The sequence below is a fragment of the Lampris incognitus genome, chromosome 1, assembly GCF_029633865.1.
Source record: "Lampris incognitus isolate fLamInc1 chromosome 1, fLamInc1.hap2, whole genome shotgun sequence".
Classification (NCBI taxonomy): domain Eukaryota; kingdom Metazoa; phylum Chordata; class Actinopteri; order Lampriformes; family Lampridae; genus Lampris; species Lampris incognitus.
This window is the reverse complement of record NC_079211.1, coordinates 121,266,190-121,281,371: the sequence shown is the minus strand read 5'-3', so window position 1 is coordinate 121,281,371 and position 15,182 is coordinate 121,266,190. Positions and strand designations below refer to the sequence as shown.

General features: G+C 40.6%; 1 protein-coding gene across 1 annotated transcript in view; it reads left to right on the top strand.

Annotated features, from left to right (window-relative positions):
- Positions 1-15,182, top strand: part of vps13a (vacuolar protein sorting 13 homolog A) — a 92,960-nt gene that overhangs the window by 76,237 nt on the left and 1,541 nt on the right. Inside the window, exons 71-74 of the mRNA XM_056301733.1 lie at positions 2,083-2,197; positions 10,255-10,340; positions 11,124-11,247; positions 14,839-14,913. Coding sequence (XP_056157708.1) covers positions 2,083-2,197; positions 10,255-10,340; positions 11,124-11,247; positions 14,839-14,913 — 400 coding nt within the window. The remainder of the gene's footprint in view (positions 1-2,082; positions 2,198-10,254; positions 10,341-11,123; positions 11,248-14,838; positions 14,914-15,182) is intronic.

Below are 15,182 nucleotides of genomic sequence, written 5' to 3'. Positions count from 1 at the left end.
CACAGATTATTCTTTTTATTTTTTTAATTTAGTGTCAGAGCATTTTATTTATTGATTGCTTTCGGGATCTAAAGAAAATTGCAAAAAATATAACAAAAAGTGCTTCTGAAAAAAATCGCCTTCCCTACCTTTAATTATTTGACTCCCTAGATTAGTGGAATCAGGGGTGCTGTTGGTGTAATTCAATAAATACATGGGCTGTGTGTGACAAAAGGCGCACCCTACTTATGTACGCTTATTAAGTACCGATGTACGTGACGATGTGTACTTAATAAGTGTACATTAAAATATATAGGGGTGCGTTTTTGGTCACAGCCATGGAGGTTTTAGAACCACTGGACTAGACACAAGGGAGTATTTCACAAAGCTGGCTAACTGAGTATGCCTGACATCTGCGCAAAGTAAACCCTGGAAACCTTTCAGATCTGGAACATGGATTGAAGTAAAAAGAGCTGTTCCGGGGTTCACTCTGCGCAGAAGTGAGGCTTACTTAGTTAGCCAGCTTTGTGAAATAACCTACTACCCCATGGCTCTAATCTAAGCCTATGCTTAGTAGGCTATGTTTCATATTGGGTGCAGTGCACTGTGTGTCATGCTCTGAGCATTATTTCAATTGCCATTGTATTAATTGGGGTTTCATGAAACAAGTAAATGTATTTATAAATGTTTATAATTCAATGAAGAAAAATCTTTCCAAAGACAGTATATAACTAGATTAATTTGAATCATGGAGATACTTTAATATTTTTTATTTATTTGTTTATTTGACATGGACAATGCACAATAAATATATTGCACCAGAATTAGCTATAAGCTAATTTGCATCTGTAGTCCCTCGGCAGGAGTCGTCGGTAGCACATAATTCGGAGCATCAAGTCTAAATGCTCAATTAAAAACAGTGTAAACATAATCACAATTGAATACCACTAGTTCAGTGCCCATTCGGAATGGGCTGATTTTCTCGAGAACCGCATTATATTATGCATATTTAAAACTATATCATATTATATTATAGTATGATACGTGAAACCATGCACTGAAACAGTGTTTGATAGGCTAATTATCAGGGGGCAACAGGGGGTATGCTAATTCATTCCGGTGACTGCTACATCGCCCAGACATCATTTGCCTACTGGGCCAACATAATTGAATATTCGCTGTTAGGTGTTCTGAAAAAGAATAGTACGTTCAATTTTATTTTTGAGATGAGATTGGGACGATGTTTGGGCGATATAGCCTGGCGTATTCAAAACGGGTTGATTGTGTCTGTGTGTGTGTGTCTGACCACTCACACGCTACTGTACCTGTAGGCAAGCAAACAAACTTACTTCTCTTTGTGGCTTTTCAGATGACGCACAAAGTTTGACATTGTTGAAATCCCGTCTGATAATTTTGCTGCACATGTTTTACAAACAGCAGTCCTTTTCTTCCCAACAACTTTGAAGTTCTTATAGCCGTAAATAATTATTTTTGGAATCGTTCCAGCAGCTGCACTTGCCGTGATTGCAAACTCTCCGCGCTCATGTTGAGTAGAGCAGACGTTAGTTTTTGAGTAGCATGATGGTACTTCCAATTAGATTTGAGTATTTTTGTTTTCCCGCCCATCTAAACGTTTGATTGGCCCTACGCGATGCCTGTGCGTAGGTAATTGTGTGCGCGCTGGAAATGAAGAATGATTACAAAATAAAATAAATAAAATACGAGAGAGGTGCATCCCGCGTAAACATTGAGAAAACACTCAAACAATTCTCTCAAGTCATCCAGCTCAAGTCCAAGTCCAAGTCATAGATGTCAAGTCTCAAGTCAAGTCTCAAGTCAAGTCTCAAGTAATTTTCATTTTGGCAAGTCAAGTCGCAAGTCATCAAATTTGTGACTCGAGTCGCACTCGAGTCCAAGTCATGTGACTCGAGTCCACAACTCTGGTGTGTGTGTGTGTGTGTGTGTGTGTGTGTGTGTGTGTGTGTGTGTGTGTGTGTGTGTGAATACTTTCATGTTTGAGTGTATACTCGTGCATACAGTCTAATTATGAGTACATACCTAGCTATAGCTTATGTGCTTTTGCGTGCATCTCCCCTTTATCAGGGCAGCAGAGACATCGCAAGATATTGCTTCTCTACGTCCTCCTCGCTTTATCCATGAGGATGGCGTCATTCGACCATATAAAGTGATGGAGGGTATCGGCAGTCAGATGCTCCAGGTATGACAGAGATTTCTCCAAGGTTAGCTGGCAACTACTAATAAGACCTGGGCAAATGGTAGCCCTTGAATATTTAGCCAGTTTTCATTTTACACTCAACTGAAATGGGGATGGCTCTCCTTACCTTGGCTCAAAAACATTTTTGACCATTTGTGAGGCAATGTAATACGTATTCTTTGTGTCCTTTACACCTCTCTTAAATTTGCCCAGGTCTGCTGCTAGCACATATCGACTTTACTTTTGTATGTAGACTTTGACGTCTAACAAGATGATTCCATTTCGTCTTCATATCCGACCCATCTCACCCCTACTAGGCTTCCAACATCACTTTTCTTTCACTCTACTTGATATTTATTGCCTCTAATGAACTCTATGCTCTGTGCTGTAGTGCTTTCATGTCTGTTGATCAAGCTTCAGTGATTCAGCTAAGCGTTTGGTTATTCACTTCCCTCCATAGCTGTATTTTTAGTTGCAAGGAGAGGGAAAAATCACTTGCAGGCTAATTGAGAATGACTATTTTTAAAGTATTTTCTAAATATACATTCACCAGTATACAGGATATGATTTCAGTGTGATCTTTCAGCTAATGTTTTTGTCTGGACCGGCTGGCGGGCCAGCCCAACAAACGCAAATGTCCCTGACTGACTGAGTGATCATATTTACAGCAGTGTTGCCAGGTGGGGAATATAGCATACCAGAGTCTTAAAATTATCATATTTTGAGGAAAGTTATCATAGCGAGTCATAACCAAGAGAACAAATGGGCGTAAATGTGTAATTTCAGAAAACACATATTTATTGAGATGAACGACTTTTTGACACCGCCTACAAATCTAGCCACATTGTTTTAGAAAAATAAATAAATAAATTGCTGATGTAGTTATATGATGTGTGGAAGGGGGTAGTCGTTTGGGAATCACTAAAATAAAAATATCCCAACACTGAAAACAAAATCATAGCGGTTCAATAAACTAAAGGCTATAATAGGAAAGTATAACAATACGAGTTGTAGCCTGTTGAGCATCTACATGGAAATTAAATAATAACATGCCTAACTTATTAGCGCAAGTTTCACATAGCCTACGGTTTAGATTTGATTAATGGTTAGTTTACAACAGCAGTGCTCGTGAGTCACGTTCATCATCACAACAAGCACGAGGAATTGCATTAACACAGACTTAGGATCCATATTTTACTATCCTGATCATGTTGGGAAATGAATTAAAATGATATAGTCTAGACAGTTTATAGTGGTTTATTATGTGTCACAAAATGATCAGATAATCATACATTACGGGACTTTTGGCAGAAATGATCATACATCGTACGGAGGGCAAAATTATTGTACAACTATGATAATTAATGCAGTGACTGAGTGGTCAGTTTGACATGATTGGGCCGCTGGAGCAGGTGACCGACAATCTCACTGAAGTTATACAAGCACCGGGAGGCATGAGGGAGAGCACACAGTTAAACACTGTGTCCTAACTGAATGTGACGTGCGTGAGTGTCAGCGACCAATCAGTTTGATCGTTTTATTTTCTGTTGGAATGTCCTAACTGGCCACAAGCAATGCAGCATGATGCGGCGTGCCATTTTGAGCTGAACTTTTGTTGGACGCCCTGTTTCTTTTTATATCCTGTCGCTCGTATTGAAGAGCGCTGTTCATGGATGAGGAATGTCTCCAGTCTGATCTCGGGGGCACAGCTGATAGGTACGTGGTTTGTTTACATGACGGTTTCAGTGTGGACAGAGAGCATCCGATGCGATGCGAAAGTTGGACACTCGCTTGCTGTAAGGATGCAATGTAGGACAGCTTTCAGAGAACATCAAGTCACCGGGGCCTCCCCAATTTTAATAAAAGGCTGAATCAGAATCAGAAATACTTTATTAGTCCCTGAGGGGAAATTGGGTAACAATTATAACAATAATAATAATAATAATAATAATAGGATGGCATGGTGGTGCAGTGGTTAGCATGGTTGCCTCACAGCAAGAAGGTCCTGGGTTTGAGCCCCGGGGTAGTCCAACCTTGTGGGTCATCCCGGCTCGTCCTCTGTACGGAGTTTGCGTGTTCACCCCGTGTCTGCGTGGGTTTCCTCCAGGTGCTCCAGTTTCCTCCCACAGTACAAAGACATATAGGTCAGGTGAATCGGCCATACTAAATTGTCCCTAGGTGTGTGTGTGTGTGTCTGTCTGTCTGTCTGTCTGTCTGTCTGTCTGTCTGTCTGTCTGTCTGTCTGAGTTCTAATACGATCTCCCACGTTTTAATGAAAGTGGTTAAGAATTTATATATAGGTCAATGCCTATTTGTGCATGTTTCTAAAGTAAAAAAATTTTTTTAAAACATATCCGTCACCTTTTAACAAAACAGAACAGAGAACATGAAAATGTGGTGTGTAATGCTGCTTCCTGGCATCATGCGTAAGGCCTTAACCTGACCTGTAAAGTAAAGTTTAAAAAATGCTCTGGGAAAAAATACACATTGTTCACTCTTTTTAACCCTGCCATGGAAAGCCTACATAGCCTTCTCTACCTTACTGGGGGCAGTGAGTCTGCGTCCAAGAGAATCCCAACTTTAAATATACATCGTCATACTTTCTGTGCTTTCTGCTGGGTTCAGACATTTTCTGGTATTTCCCTTTTCCTTTTTCCCATGCCTCTCCTGAAGCTCTTTTCCCCTCTCACTTTGAAAACCACTGTCTTAGAGATTTTATCAGGATTTTTTAATGGTTGGTTTTTTTTTTTTTTTTTCATCCGAACTAGGCTTCTGTAGTCGTAAACCCAGTTTATCATTCTGTCCTGGTCAGGTGTTGATGTGATTCCAGATTTCATTAATTTAGGCAAATCTTACTATTATTCCCATAATAGTATTGTCATGTAGGTAATATAAAGGCCATCTGTTGTTAAGTTGTGAGCTTTTAACTGTGGGATGATTTGTTTTTGTGACATTTGCTTCAGCCATGCTACTGGTTGGAGTTGGGTGGAGACGCTCTTTTTCCATCTCAGGTCAGAGTAGAAATCAGTCCTACTATTAGTAGTTACTACTGCCTGCCCTTAAGGCTTATGATACTATGTGTAGGATCTTCATAGCAGAAAAAGTTATACAGTCATTTACAAATTTCACCAATTTAATAAATACCTTTAAGTCCCTCTTGGTGACAGTTTCTACCAGCAGATTTAATTATTTACCAGTTGTGTTTCTTTCAAAGCGTGAAGTTGAATGTCTGTTTAAGATGTTTGGAAATTGGTTCCCGTAGTTTTTTGGAGCTTGTAATCTTCTGTGAAAACTTAACAGATATCAACAAAAAAAAAGTATTCTCTTGGTCACAGTTTTATGCCAACATGAGAATGCATCTTTACACGTAATATGACAGCTATGTTGTATTTTAAGAAAATCCTACATATAGTACGACTGATGTACCTATATAGGATGTAATCAGTAGTCAAATTACCCTTATAATCGCTTAGTAGTCATTAGTAACTAAACCCTAGGCCTAGACCATTTAGTGGGTTTGCTGACACTTACAGGTTAAACACCATCTAAAGGTCAGAAACACGCCAGGCTGGTCTTGCTTCTCTGTGATGTAGGCGTTGCATGTTAAACATAGCTGCAGCTAATAACATTAATAATGGGTCCTCTCACATCTAGCTTCAGAGTTCTCTCCAAAGATCCCGGTCTCCTTTATCAAATAGCAGAGTCAACAGGTAAGCTTAAACACATTTATGGTGGTAGAGTGACAGTTACAATAAGAACCGGATTCTCGCCTACCAAAGTATCCACACCAACTACATCTTTCTTGGTTACCAGATGTGAGCGGTCGCATGTGCTAATGCCAGTAGTCCCTCTGCTTTTGATAAATGTGTGTGTATGTGTGTGCGTCTTTGTGGTACTAATTGGACCCTTGTGGAAAATGGGACCTCATGGCATGAAAATAAGCTCTGTCCATCACTGTAAACAATGTTTTAGATGTAAATGCCCTGGTTTAGGTATAATATACAGTAGACCTCTTGTAACAGGGTGGAGATTAGGCTCTGCAGTAACCACATGGTCATCATCAGCCACATCTCGCAAACTGTGGTTGTGATCAACAATTATTTATTTTTCAACCATATCCACTTGAGGAAATATAAAAACATTGCTCAGTGGTGTATGTTGTTGTTTGCACCTGCAGAGTCCTCCATTACAGTTAGATATCTGCCCTTGTGGTCGAGTACATAAAGATGACAGGCCTGTACTGAGTTCAAGGCTCAGCGTTTTCGGTTTTTGTTTTTCAAAGCCATCCAGCATGCCGAATTTCGCCACAAGAGGACACTGTTACAGTTAAGGTTAAAATTATTAGTCGCCAAGGAACTATGGAACAGTTCCCTAAAATTCTGCCCAATTTTTGCATCATTCATAAAACTTTACATAGTAAAACATTCATCAATGTTAAGGCCCCTATTTAGTACATTTTGGAATGTAAAATAAATCTTCAGGTTTGCTTTATACCAAATGTAGTGAAAATTAAGGTGGTCAAAATTATTAGCCCCCCCCCATGTGATTTTTTGCTTTCAAACCACACCTGAGCAATCAATCAGCTTTCAAACCATACCTGAGCAATCAATCAGCATTGAACTTTACTTAAGGGACTCCAATGAACAGGGCTAGTGGCACTTGAACACTTGATTGAGAAGGACTACTCTTAAATTCTTTGTAAGAAGTAATTTCATCATGCCAAAAAGTAAAGAAATCAGTCTGGAACTCAGAAAGAAGATAGTGGATGCTCATCTTAAGGGGGGAGGCTATACTGCCATTTCCAAGCGTTTCACAGTGTCTAGAACAGCAGCTGTACATTGCATCATTGCAAAGCACAAGGAGACAAATTCTGTTGGAAACAAACCTGGGCGTGGTCGAAAGTGCAAGATTTCAAAAACTTTGGAGAGGAAAATAGTCAGAGATGTCAACAACAATCCCCGGATCTCTGCCAAGATGATTGTTGCTAAACTGGCCTCTTCTGGACTTGATGTTTCAAGGAAGACTGTTGTGAGGGGTCTTCGTCATGGTGGTCTTCGAGGTCATCGTCCAAGAAAAACTCAATTGCTCACACAGCGGCACATCAGAGCCAGACTGAAGTTTGCCCGTGAACATTTGAAACATGGGCATGAGTTTTGGAAGTCTGTTCTTTGGTCTGATGAGACTAAACTTGAGCTGTTTGGACACATGGGTGTTGCTTTTGTTTGGCGAGGGAAGGGAGAGGCCTTCAACCCTAAAAACACAGTTGCCACAGTTAAACATGGTGGTGGGAGCATAATGCTGTGGGGCTGTTTTGCTGCTTCAGGCGCAGGGAACCTTGTTTGGGTGCATGGGATCATGACGAAAGAAGATTATGTTGACATTTTGAAGGATAATGTAAAGAAATCTGCTGCCAGTGTAACTTTAGGTCGCTGCTGGGTCTCCCAGCAAGACAATCAAGGTCCTGGAGTGGCCCTCTTAGAGCCCAGATCTCAATCCTATTGAGAATCTGTGGCGGGAGCTCAAGGTTAATGGCCATGCTGGAAAACCACGCAATTTGGATGAGCTGGAACAATTTGCCATGGAAGAATGGGCTAAGATCCCTCAAGAGACATGTGCCAGCCTAGTTAGGAACTACCATAAGAGATTGTTGTCAGTTGTGAGTCAGAAAGGTTACATTATTGATTGTTAATAGTCAGAGGGCTAATAATTTTGCCCTGTCATTTCAGTTTTTTCGTGTTTCACTTCAGCACATCAGTAAAATATCTTAATCAAGCTTGGTGGAGATTTTGTCTTTGTTCTTTTGGAAGCAATTAAACTATAAACAATTTTGGTTATGGTCATTTCCATGGAAAAGTTAAGGGTTTTGTTTGATTTCATAAAGGGGCTAATAATTTTGACCTTAACTGTACATAACCTCACACGAACAGGAACAACTTTTGGATCCATGGAAACATAAAATCCGGGTGAAAATCAGTTTAAACCGACCTGCTCCTTTTAAAAAATCTGGGTATTGTTCGGTGAAAATTTGTAAAAACCGAAAACGCTGAGCTTTGACTGAGTTGCATCAGGGTGTCTGTAGTTTTTAAAATGCTTTGCCACACCAACAACATTTTAAACAAAATATGCTTAATAATTGCTCAGAAATTTCACAAATTTCTCCAAGCTGCAATTAAATATAACTTCAAAGTAAATTTAGAAAGAGGTCATCTTTGGATCAAGAGGGCTGGGAGATATGTCAAATGTTTAAAATATCTTCACAAAGGTTTTGTTGGAGATATAAAAGTTGGCGACATCGTGAATATCGCAGTGATCTTAATATGCTTTTTATGCAGCGGTTTTCATTTCTTGAAGACTGGGCTTGTTGCAGTAGTTCTGCAACCCCTCCTCTTCTCATGAGTATGAGAGAGATGGCACAGTATTCATTTCACATGACTGGACCTCTTTCCCATCAAGCTCACAGAGGGCTGCGTTGAATTTGAATACGAAAATGCAGGTGTCCGGGTATGTGTCCTGGTCGCTGCACTAGCACCTCCTCTGGTCAGTCGGGGCACCTGTTCGGGGGGGCAGGGGGAACTGGGGGGAATAGTATGATCCTCCCACACGCTACGTCCCCCTGGTGAAACTCCTTACTGTCAGGTGAAAAGAAGCGGCTGGCAACTCCACATGTATCAGAGGAGGCATGTGGTAGTCTGCAGCCCTCCTCGGATCGGCAGAGGGGGTGGAGGAGCAACCAGGATGGCACAGAAGAATGGGGTAATTGGACGGATACAATTGAGGGAAGGGGGGGTCCCAAAAAAAGTTTTTGTTTTATTTATTTTTTTGACATTTTTTTAGCCCTATTGCTCAGGGACCAAACTCCTTTGATTCTGATGGAACCAGTATTGTAACCAAAGGTTGGTGTCATTCAAACAGATGCAGCTCAGTACTCCATGTGAGCAGCCCTGAAATGGATGAACAAAGCGAAGAGATTAATGACGAGAGACAGACTTTATTCATCCCTACTCTGACCTTGGCATTGTCTTTTCTTTTGTCATATTCACAGAGAAGCTTGGTCAACACTGAATCAAGTAGGAGTGACACGGAGGATGAGAAGGATGTGGATGATGAAGGCATTTAGACGCGAATTGCTCAGTGCAAGCGCTAGCATAAAGTTTATGCTGTATTCTGATTGTCAGTAGTTTATGTTAGAGTCTGTTTTCCTCTTGACGTCTGTCGGTCGTGAGGGCTCTGATGGGAAATTTGAACAAACCAAAGAAAGGCCCTCTGAGTAATTGTTTTAGTGTTTGTGTAATTAGTTTTTATTTCTTTACATTTTTTGGCTGTTTATCAATTTGAAGTGTTTTGTGTATGTTATCAAGTGAAAGAAACCTATTATTTATTTAAATCAGGTGTACTGCATGCTGCTTTTTTTTTTATCCTTCACCATCTTCATACACCTGAAAGAACTGCCCCCCCCATACGATTTCCATATTATAAGATGTCAGATAGCCAAGACAAGCAGAATTAAATTAAGTCGCACTGAAAAATGGAAGACTGCTCATCATCATGTGTGGATACAGTAGATTGAATTGGGCTGCAGTCCTCCATCTTGGCTTTTCTGACCTCTTCCGTACATTTTCCTTCTCTGCATTCTGTCAATCAATCACTGCCAGCCATCACTGCCCTCTTGTTGTCAATAAAGATTTCATATTAGAATGTTCTACCTCACATTGTCTTTGATTCATTCCAACCTTTCCTTGTCACCTCAGTAACATACATGAACATCCCCCACTTCGGTTTGTAGAAATTGTATTTTAGTTCAGGATCGGACTTTTATTTTACAGAGAATTGAAGGTTATGTAATTTCATGCTTGAATATGATTTCTGTTACATATGGGTAATTACTTTTGATGGAGAGAAAACAAAACCTCTCTGTTTTCATTCAAATCATTTTAGCAAAGAGCACAAAATATAGACCATGTCAGTTTAACTCAAGTTTACTGTACACATGAAGTAGGGGTTGTTCTTGCCTCTCAAGAAGGGGTTAAATGATTCATTTATTCTTCTACCTTTTCTTCCAGAAAATTGAAAATGGACGTTTTGCCAAGTATAGATACTTTGCTCATGCCAAGGTGAACGAATCTGACTTCCTTATGATTACAAAGAGGTGAGATCATTGGTTTGGTATCTTATCAATGTTAATGAGCAGAGTCTTGGTAAAAGCTCATGTCCCATGTAAGGGTTAATATGAGACACCCAGTTTATATTCATTCTCTTGTCCCATTCTTAATCAGTTATGTATACATGAATAAAGAGTAAACTTCTGCACATCATAGAGCCTTGATAGAGGAGTATAAGAGCCTCCGGGTGTCTTATTTGTGTTTCTCAGTTTCAGTGCTAATGCTAATCTGGTTTGTTGTAAATGAGTAATGCTTCCATACTTCACTCCAAATGATAATTAGCTGAGCATCCAATATGGTAACATAACTGTCTGCGTGTGCACATTTTCATCCTTTACATCTTTTTACCAGCTTGTATTGCTTGTATTTACCACTTGTATCACACTTTATATAGTTATACATATTTACACCCAGCAAATTTCCAGTATAGGCTCTTTTCCATTAGCCATTAAGCAGTCAAACAAGAGCAGAAATGAATAGAGTACCTTGTGCATGGGCATCTTGATGGTAATTGAGGGGAGTAATAGCATCATGTCTTCCTTTTACCTGAGCAGATTTACTCATTTGAACACACAGGCATTTTCACATATGATTGTGCGACATGAATTTGCCTCTCGTTCAATCTGTCAGTTAATCTAATGATAACGCATTTACATGCCAGTTTCTCTGTCTGGTATGTACTTATTCTGTTGTATATCCAGGGTAGGTTATCCTTCTGTTGGGGTATATTCCTTGGTGAGTATAACCTTCCTCTGTGGTCTCTTTTTCAGGGGCATTTTCTTTGTGACCAAAGGTACATTTGGCCAGTTGACTTGTGAGTGGCAATATCTGTTTGATGAGTTCACCAAGGACCCAATGATTGTAGAGGACCGGCGCCTTCGCATTGAAGCTAAGGTATATGAAAACAAAATGTAGCCAAACATTTTTTTGTATCATCCTTTTGCGCTTAAGCAGCAGGTTCTGGGGACCAATATCTTTTTATCTTGTGAAAAATAATTATTAATCTATATGGTGAAAGGCCTTTGCATCATTGCATTGCCAGAAGCTTTCCATTGGATATCTAATATCACTATCTAAAGCTTGCAGCTTTAAAGGTATGATCCATTAAAAAAAATTCTCTAGTGACCACTATCAGCGACCAGTAGGAATTGCAGCAACATCTAATTTATGGCCAGTCCTCTTGAGTGGCGATGGCCCACAATTGACACAACTAACACTAACGTCATCTCACAATTTTGCAAGCCACCCAACACAGAGATCCTGCAGAAATGTCAAGTGAAGAGGTAATCATGTTATAAAACACTCTTCAATATTTATAACTTAAACACATGGCTATACACTGATCAGGCAAAACATTAAAACCACCTGCCTAATATTGTGTAGGTCCCCCTTGTGCTGCCAAAACAGCTGTGATCTGTTGAGGCATGGACTCCACAAGATCTCTGAAGGTCTCCTCTGGTATCTGGCACCAAGACTTTAGCAGCAGATCCTTTAAATCCTGTAAGTTGCAAGGTGAGGCCTCCATGGATCGGACCTTTTCCAGCACATCCCACAGTTGCTCAATCAGATTGAGATCTGGGGAATTTGGAGGCCAAGGCAATACCAAGGAATACCATTGCCATGTGGGGGTGTACCTGATCTGCAACAATATTTCGGTAGGTGGCATGTGTCAAAGTAACATCAATATGCCAGGACCCAAGGTTTCCCAGCAGAACATTGCCCAGATCATCACACTGCCTCTGATGGTTTGCCTTCTTCTCATGGCGCATCCTGGTGCCATCTCTTCCCCAGGTAAAATGATGCATATGCACCCGGCCATACACATGATGTAAAAGAAAACATGATTCATCAGACCAGGCCACCTTTCTCAACTGCTGCTTGGTCCAGTTCTGATGCTCATGTGCCCACTGTAGGTGCTTTTGGTGGTGGACAGGGGTCAGCATGGGCATTCTGACCGGTCTGTGGCTATGCAGCCCTATACGCTGCAAGCTGCGATGCACTGTGTGTTCTGACACTTGTCTATCATAGCCAGCATTAACTTTTTCAGCAATTCAGAATCAGAATTTGAGCTGCAGTAGCTCTTCTGTGGGATTGGACCAGACGGGCTAGCCTTCACTCCCTATGCGCATCAATGAGCCTTGGGTGCCCATGACCCTGTCATCGGTTCACCGGTTGTCCTTCCTTGGACGACTTTTGGTAGGTACTGACCACTGCATACCGGGAACATCCCACAAGTCCTGCTGTTTTGGAGCTGATCTGACCCAGTCGTCTCGCCATCAGAGTTTGGCCCTTGTCAAAGTCGCTCAGATCCTTACACTTGCCTATTTTTCCTGCTTCTAACACATCAACTTCAAGAATTGACTGTTCACTTGATGCCTAATATATCCCACCCCTTGACAGGTGGCATTGTAACAAGATAATCAGTGTTATTCACTTACCTGTCAGTGGTTTTAATGTTTTGGCTGATCAGTGTATATTTAATGGCAATGCTGCTTACCTGTCCAATAGTAGCAATGGCCAGCTCGGCATCTGCTTTTATGTCTTTAAAGTCGCACCGTTTTTGCCCCCTCTCAAAAGCAGTAACTGTATTTATTGTACTTTTGGAGCAGCTTTTATTTATTTATTTATTTATTTATTTACTTATTTATTTTGTCAGATGACAAGGCTTTTTGGATTCTTTTGAGTTGTGTTAAAAGGCTGGCTCCTCCTTATTGGAAAGTTGAAATGTGCAGCAAGATGAATGTGTAGTTTAATGGTAGGACATTGGATTTCTGAAGGGCTGGGGGCCTCTTCTGCTTTGTTTTGAAGACTAGAAATCTCAACACCTGGCAAAGCTATATTTTTCTAATTGGAATAGACTAGCAACAATTTCCAATGCCCCCCCCCCACACACACACACACACTCCAATACATTATGATCCTTTTTCACTATAATAAAGTCAAAATTTACAGATAATACCTTTAAAGTTCCTCTTTATTTTATATATCTTAGTGACCTAGTTTAGCCTGCTTTTAAGTCCCAAATGACTCTTTGAAAAACACTTGACTAAATAATTCTGCCGTTTCAATTAATGTATCAGTTGCGTCTCATCAGAATGAAAGTCACGTTTGATTTTACTTAATCCATCCGGAGTTACTTCACACTGCAGTCCTCTCGCTGAAAAGAGGGATTAATACAATGATCAAATGATTTCTGGACACATCAGCTTTGTTTAAACAGTCAAAATTGCCATTTGTAATGAATGGCAATTTGGTTTGAGTAAATTCCCCGAGAGGTACAAACGATCTGAGTCAACCCCTCAGTCTATCCCGCCAGTACACAATGAAAACACAACAGATAAATGACTGCACCACACAGGCCATTGTTTGTTAGGAATCGCCCACACTGGAAATTCCCTGGTAGTCATTTATAGCTGTTTACCATATATCTCTGGTATCCAAAGTCAATACAGTTTAAAGGGAAATACTACTGAATTTTAGAATTCAGATTAAGCCCCATCCCTTCTGAAACCCAGCTATGTATCATTTCTAATAATTTGGGAAATTCAGTCCTTATTGGGAACCATCATTGATAGTCTACTATAGCCAGAATTTAGATATGTCTGGCCCGCTAGTCCGTGATGTTGTACGGATATTCTGCTATAAAGATTAACTGAAAAAGGGATGGTGACAGATTGAGTAATCAGGGTTATTTCAGAGCAAATAGCATGCCTAAAACTTAACTTAAGTATGATGAGCAGTTTGGTTTGATTTGAGGTATAGAAAAGCTTAAATGCTGTAAAATTAGACTGCCAGGGCGTGTGGATGGCGTGGTGGTCTATTCCGTTGCCTACCAACATGGAGATCACCGGTTCGAATCCCCCTGTTACTTCCGGCTTGGTGGGGCATCCCTACAGATACAACTGACCGTGTCTGTGGGTGGGAAGCTGGATGTGGGTATGTGTCCTGGTTGCTGCACTAGCGCCTCCTCTGATCAGTCGGGGCGCCTGTTCAGGGGGTAGGGGAAACTGGGGGGAATAGCATGATCCTCCCACACGCTACATTCCCCCTGATGAAACTCCTCACTGTCAGGTGAAAAGAAGCAACTGGCGACTCCACATGTATCGGAGGAGGCATGTGGTAGTCTGCAGCCCTCCCCGGATTGGCAGAGGGGGGTGGAGCAGCGACTGGGACGGCTCAGAGAGTGGGGTAATTGGCCAAGTGCAATTGGGGAGAAAAGTCAAAAAAAAGAATAAAAGTAGACTGCCAATCGTTGTTAACAGAGCACCGGTAGGTTGTGCTCTACCATAGCAGTCTCGATTTTTTCTTGTTTCCAACTTTGACATAAAATTGTTGATGTTTGCAAATGTTGGAAGATCAATAATGGGTTGTAGGAGTAATTCCACATGAACTGTGATATTTAGTATTCCTATTTTAACTTCTCCCATTCTCTTTTCTGGGCTAAATGCTCATTGTGCTAAAATGCACCTGTCTTGTGTTTTCCAGGAGAGAGTTAAGTCTGTTTTCCACGCCAAGGAGTTTGGAAAGATCATCAACTTCAGAACTCCTGAGATAGCAAAGGTACAATGAGCTGCTTCACCAAATACCTTCATTCATTATATTTGGATTTCCACTGTTTTTGTTTTGTTTTTTTGGATTCGTTAAAGAATTACTATATGATTTATAGCTTTACTTTTGTCATGACATGGCCCCACATCCACATATCCCCTTCCCTCTGATTTCTAAAACAGACTTTGGCACATCCAAGATGGATGTTGGTACTTATTTTAGTTTATAAAGCAAGCGATATTTGCTTTAGAATCTGGTGTTTTGGTGAACGTTATTCCCTT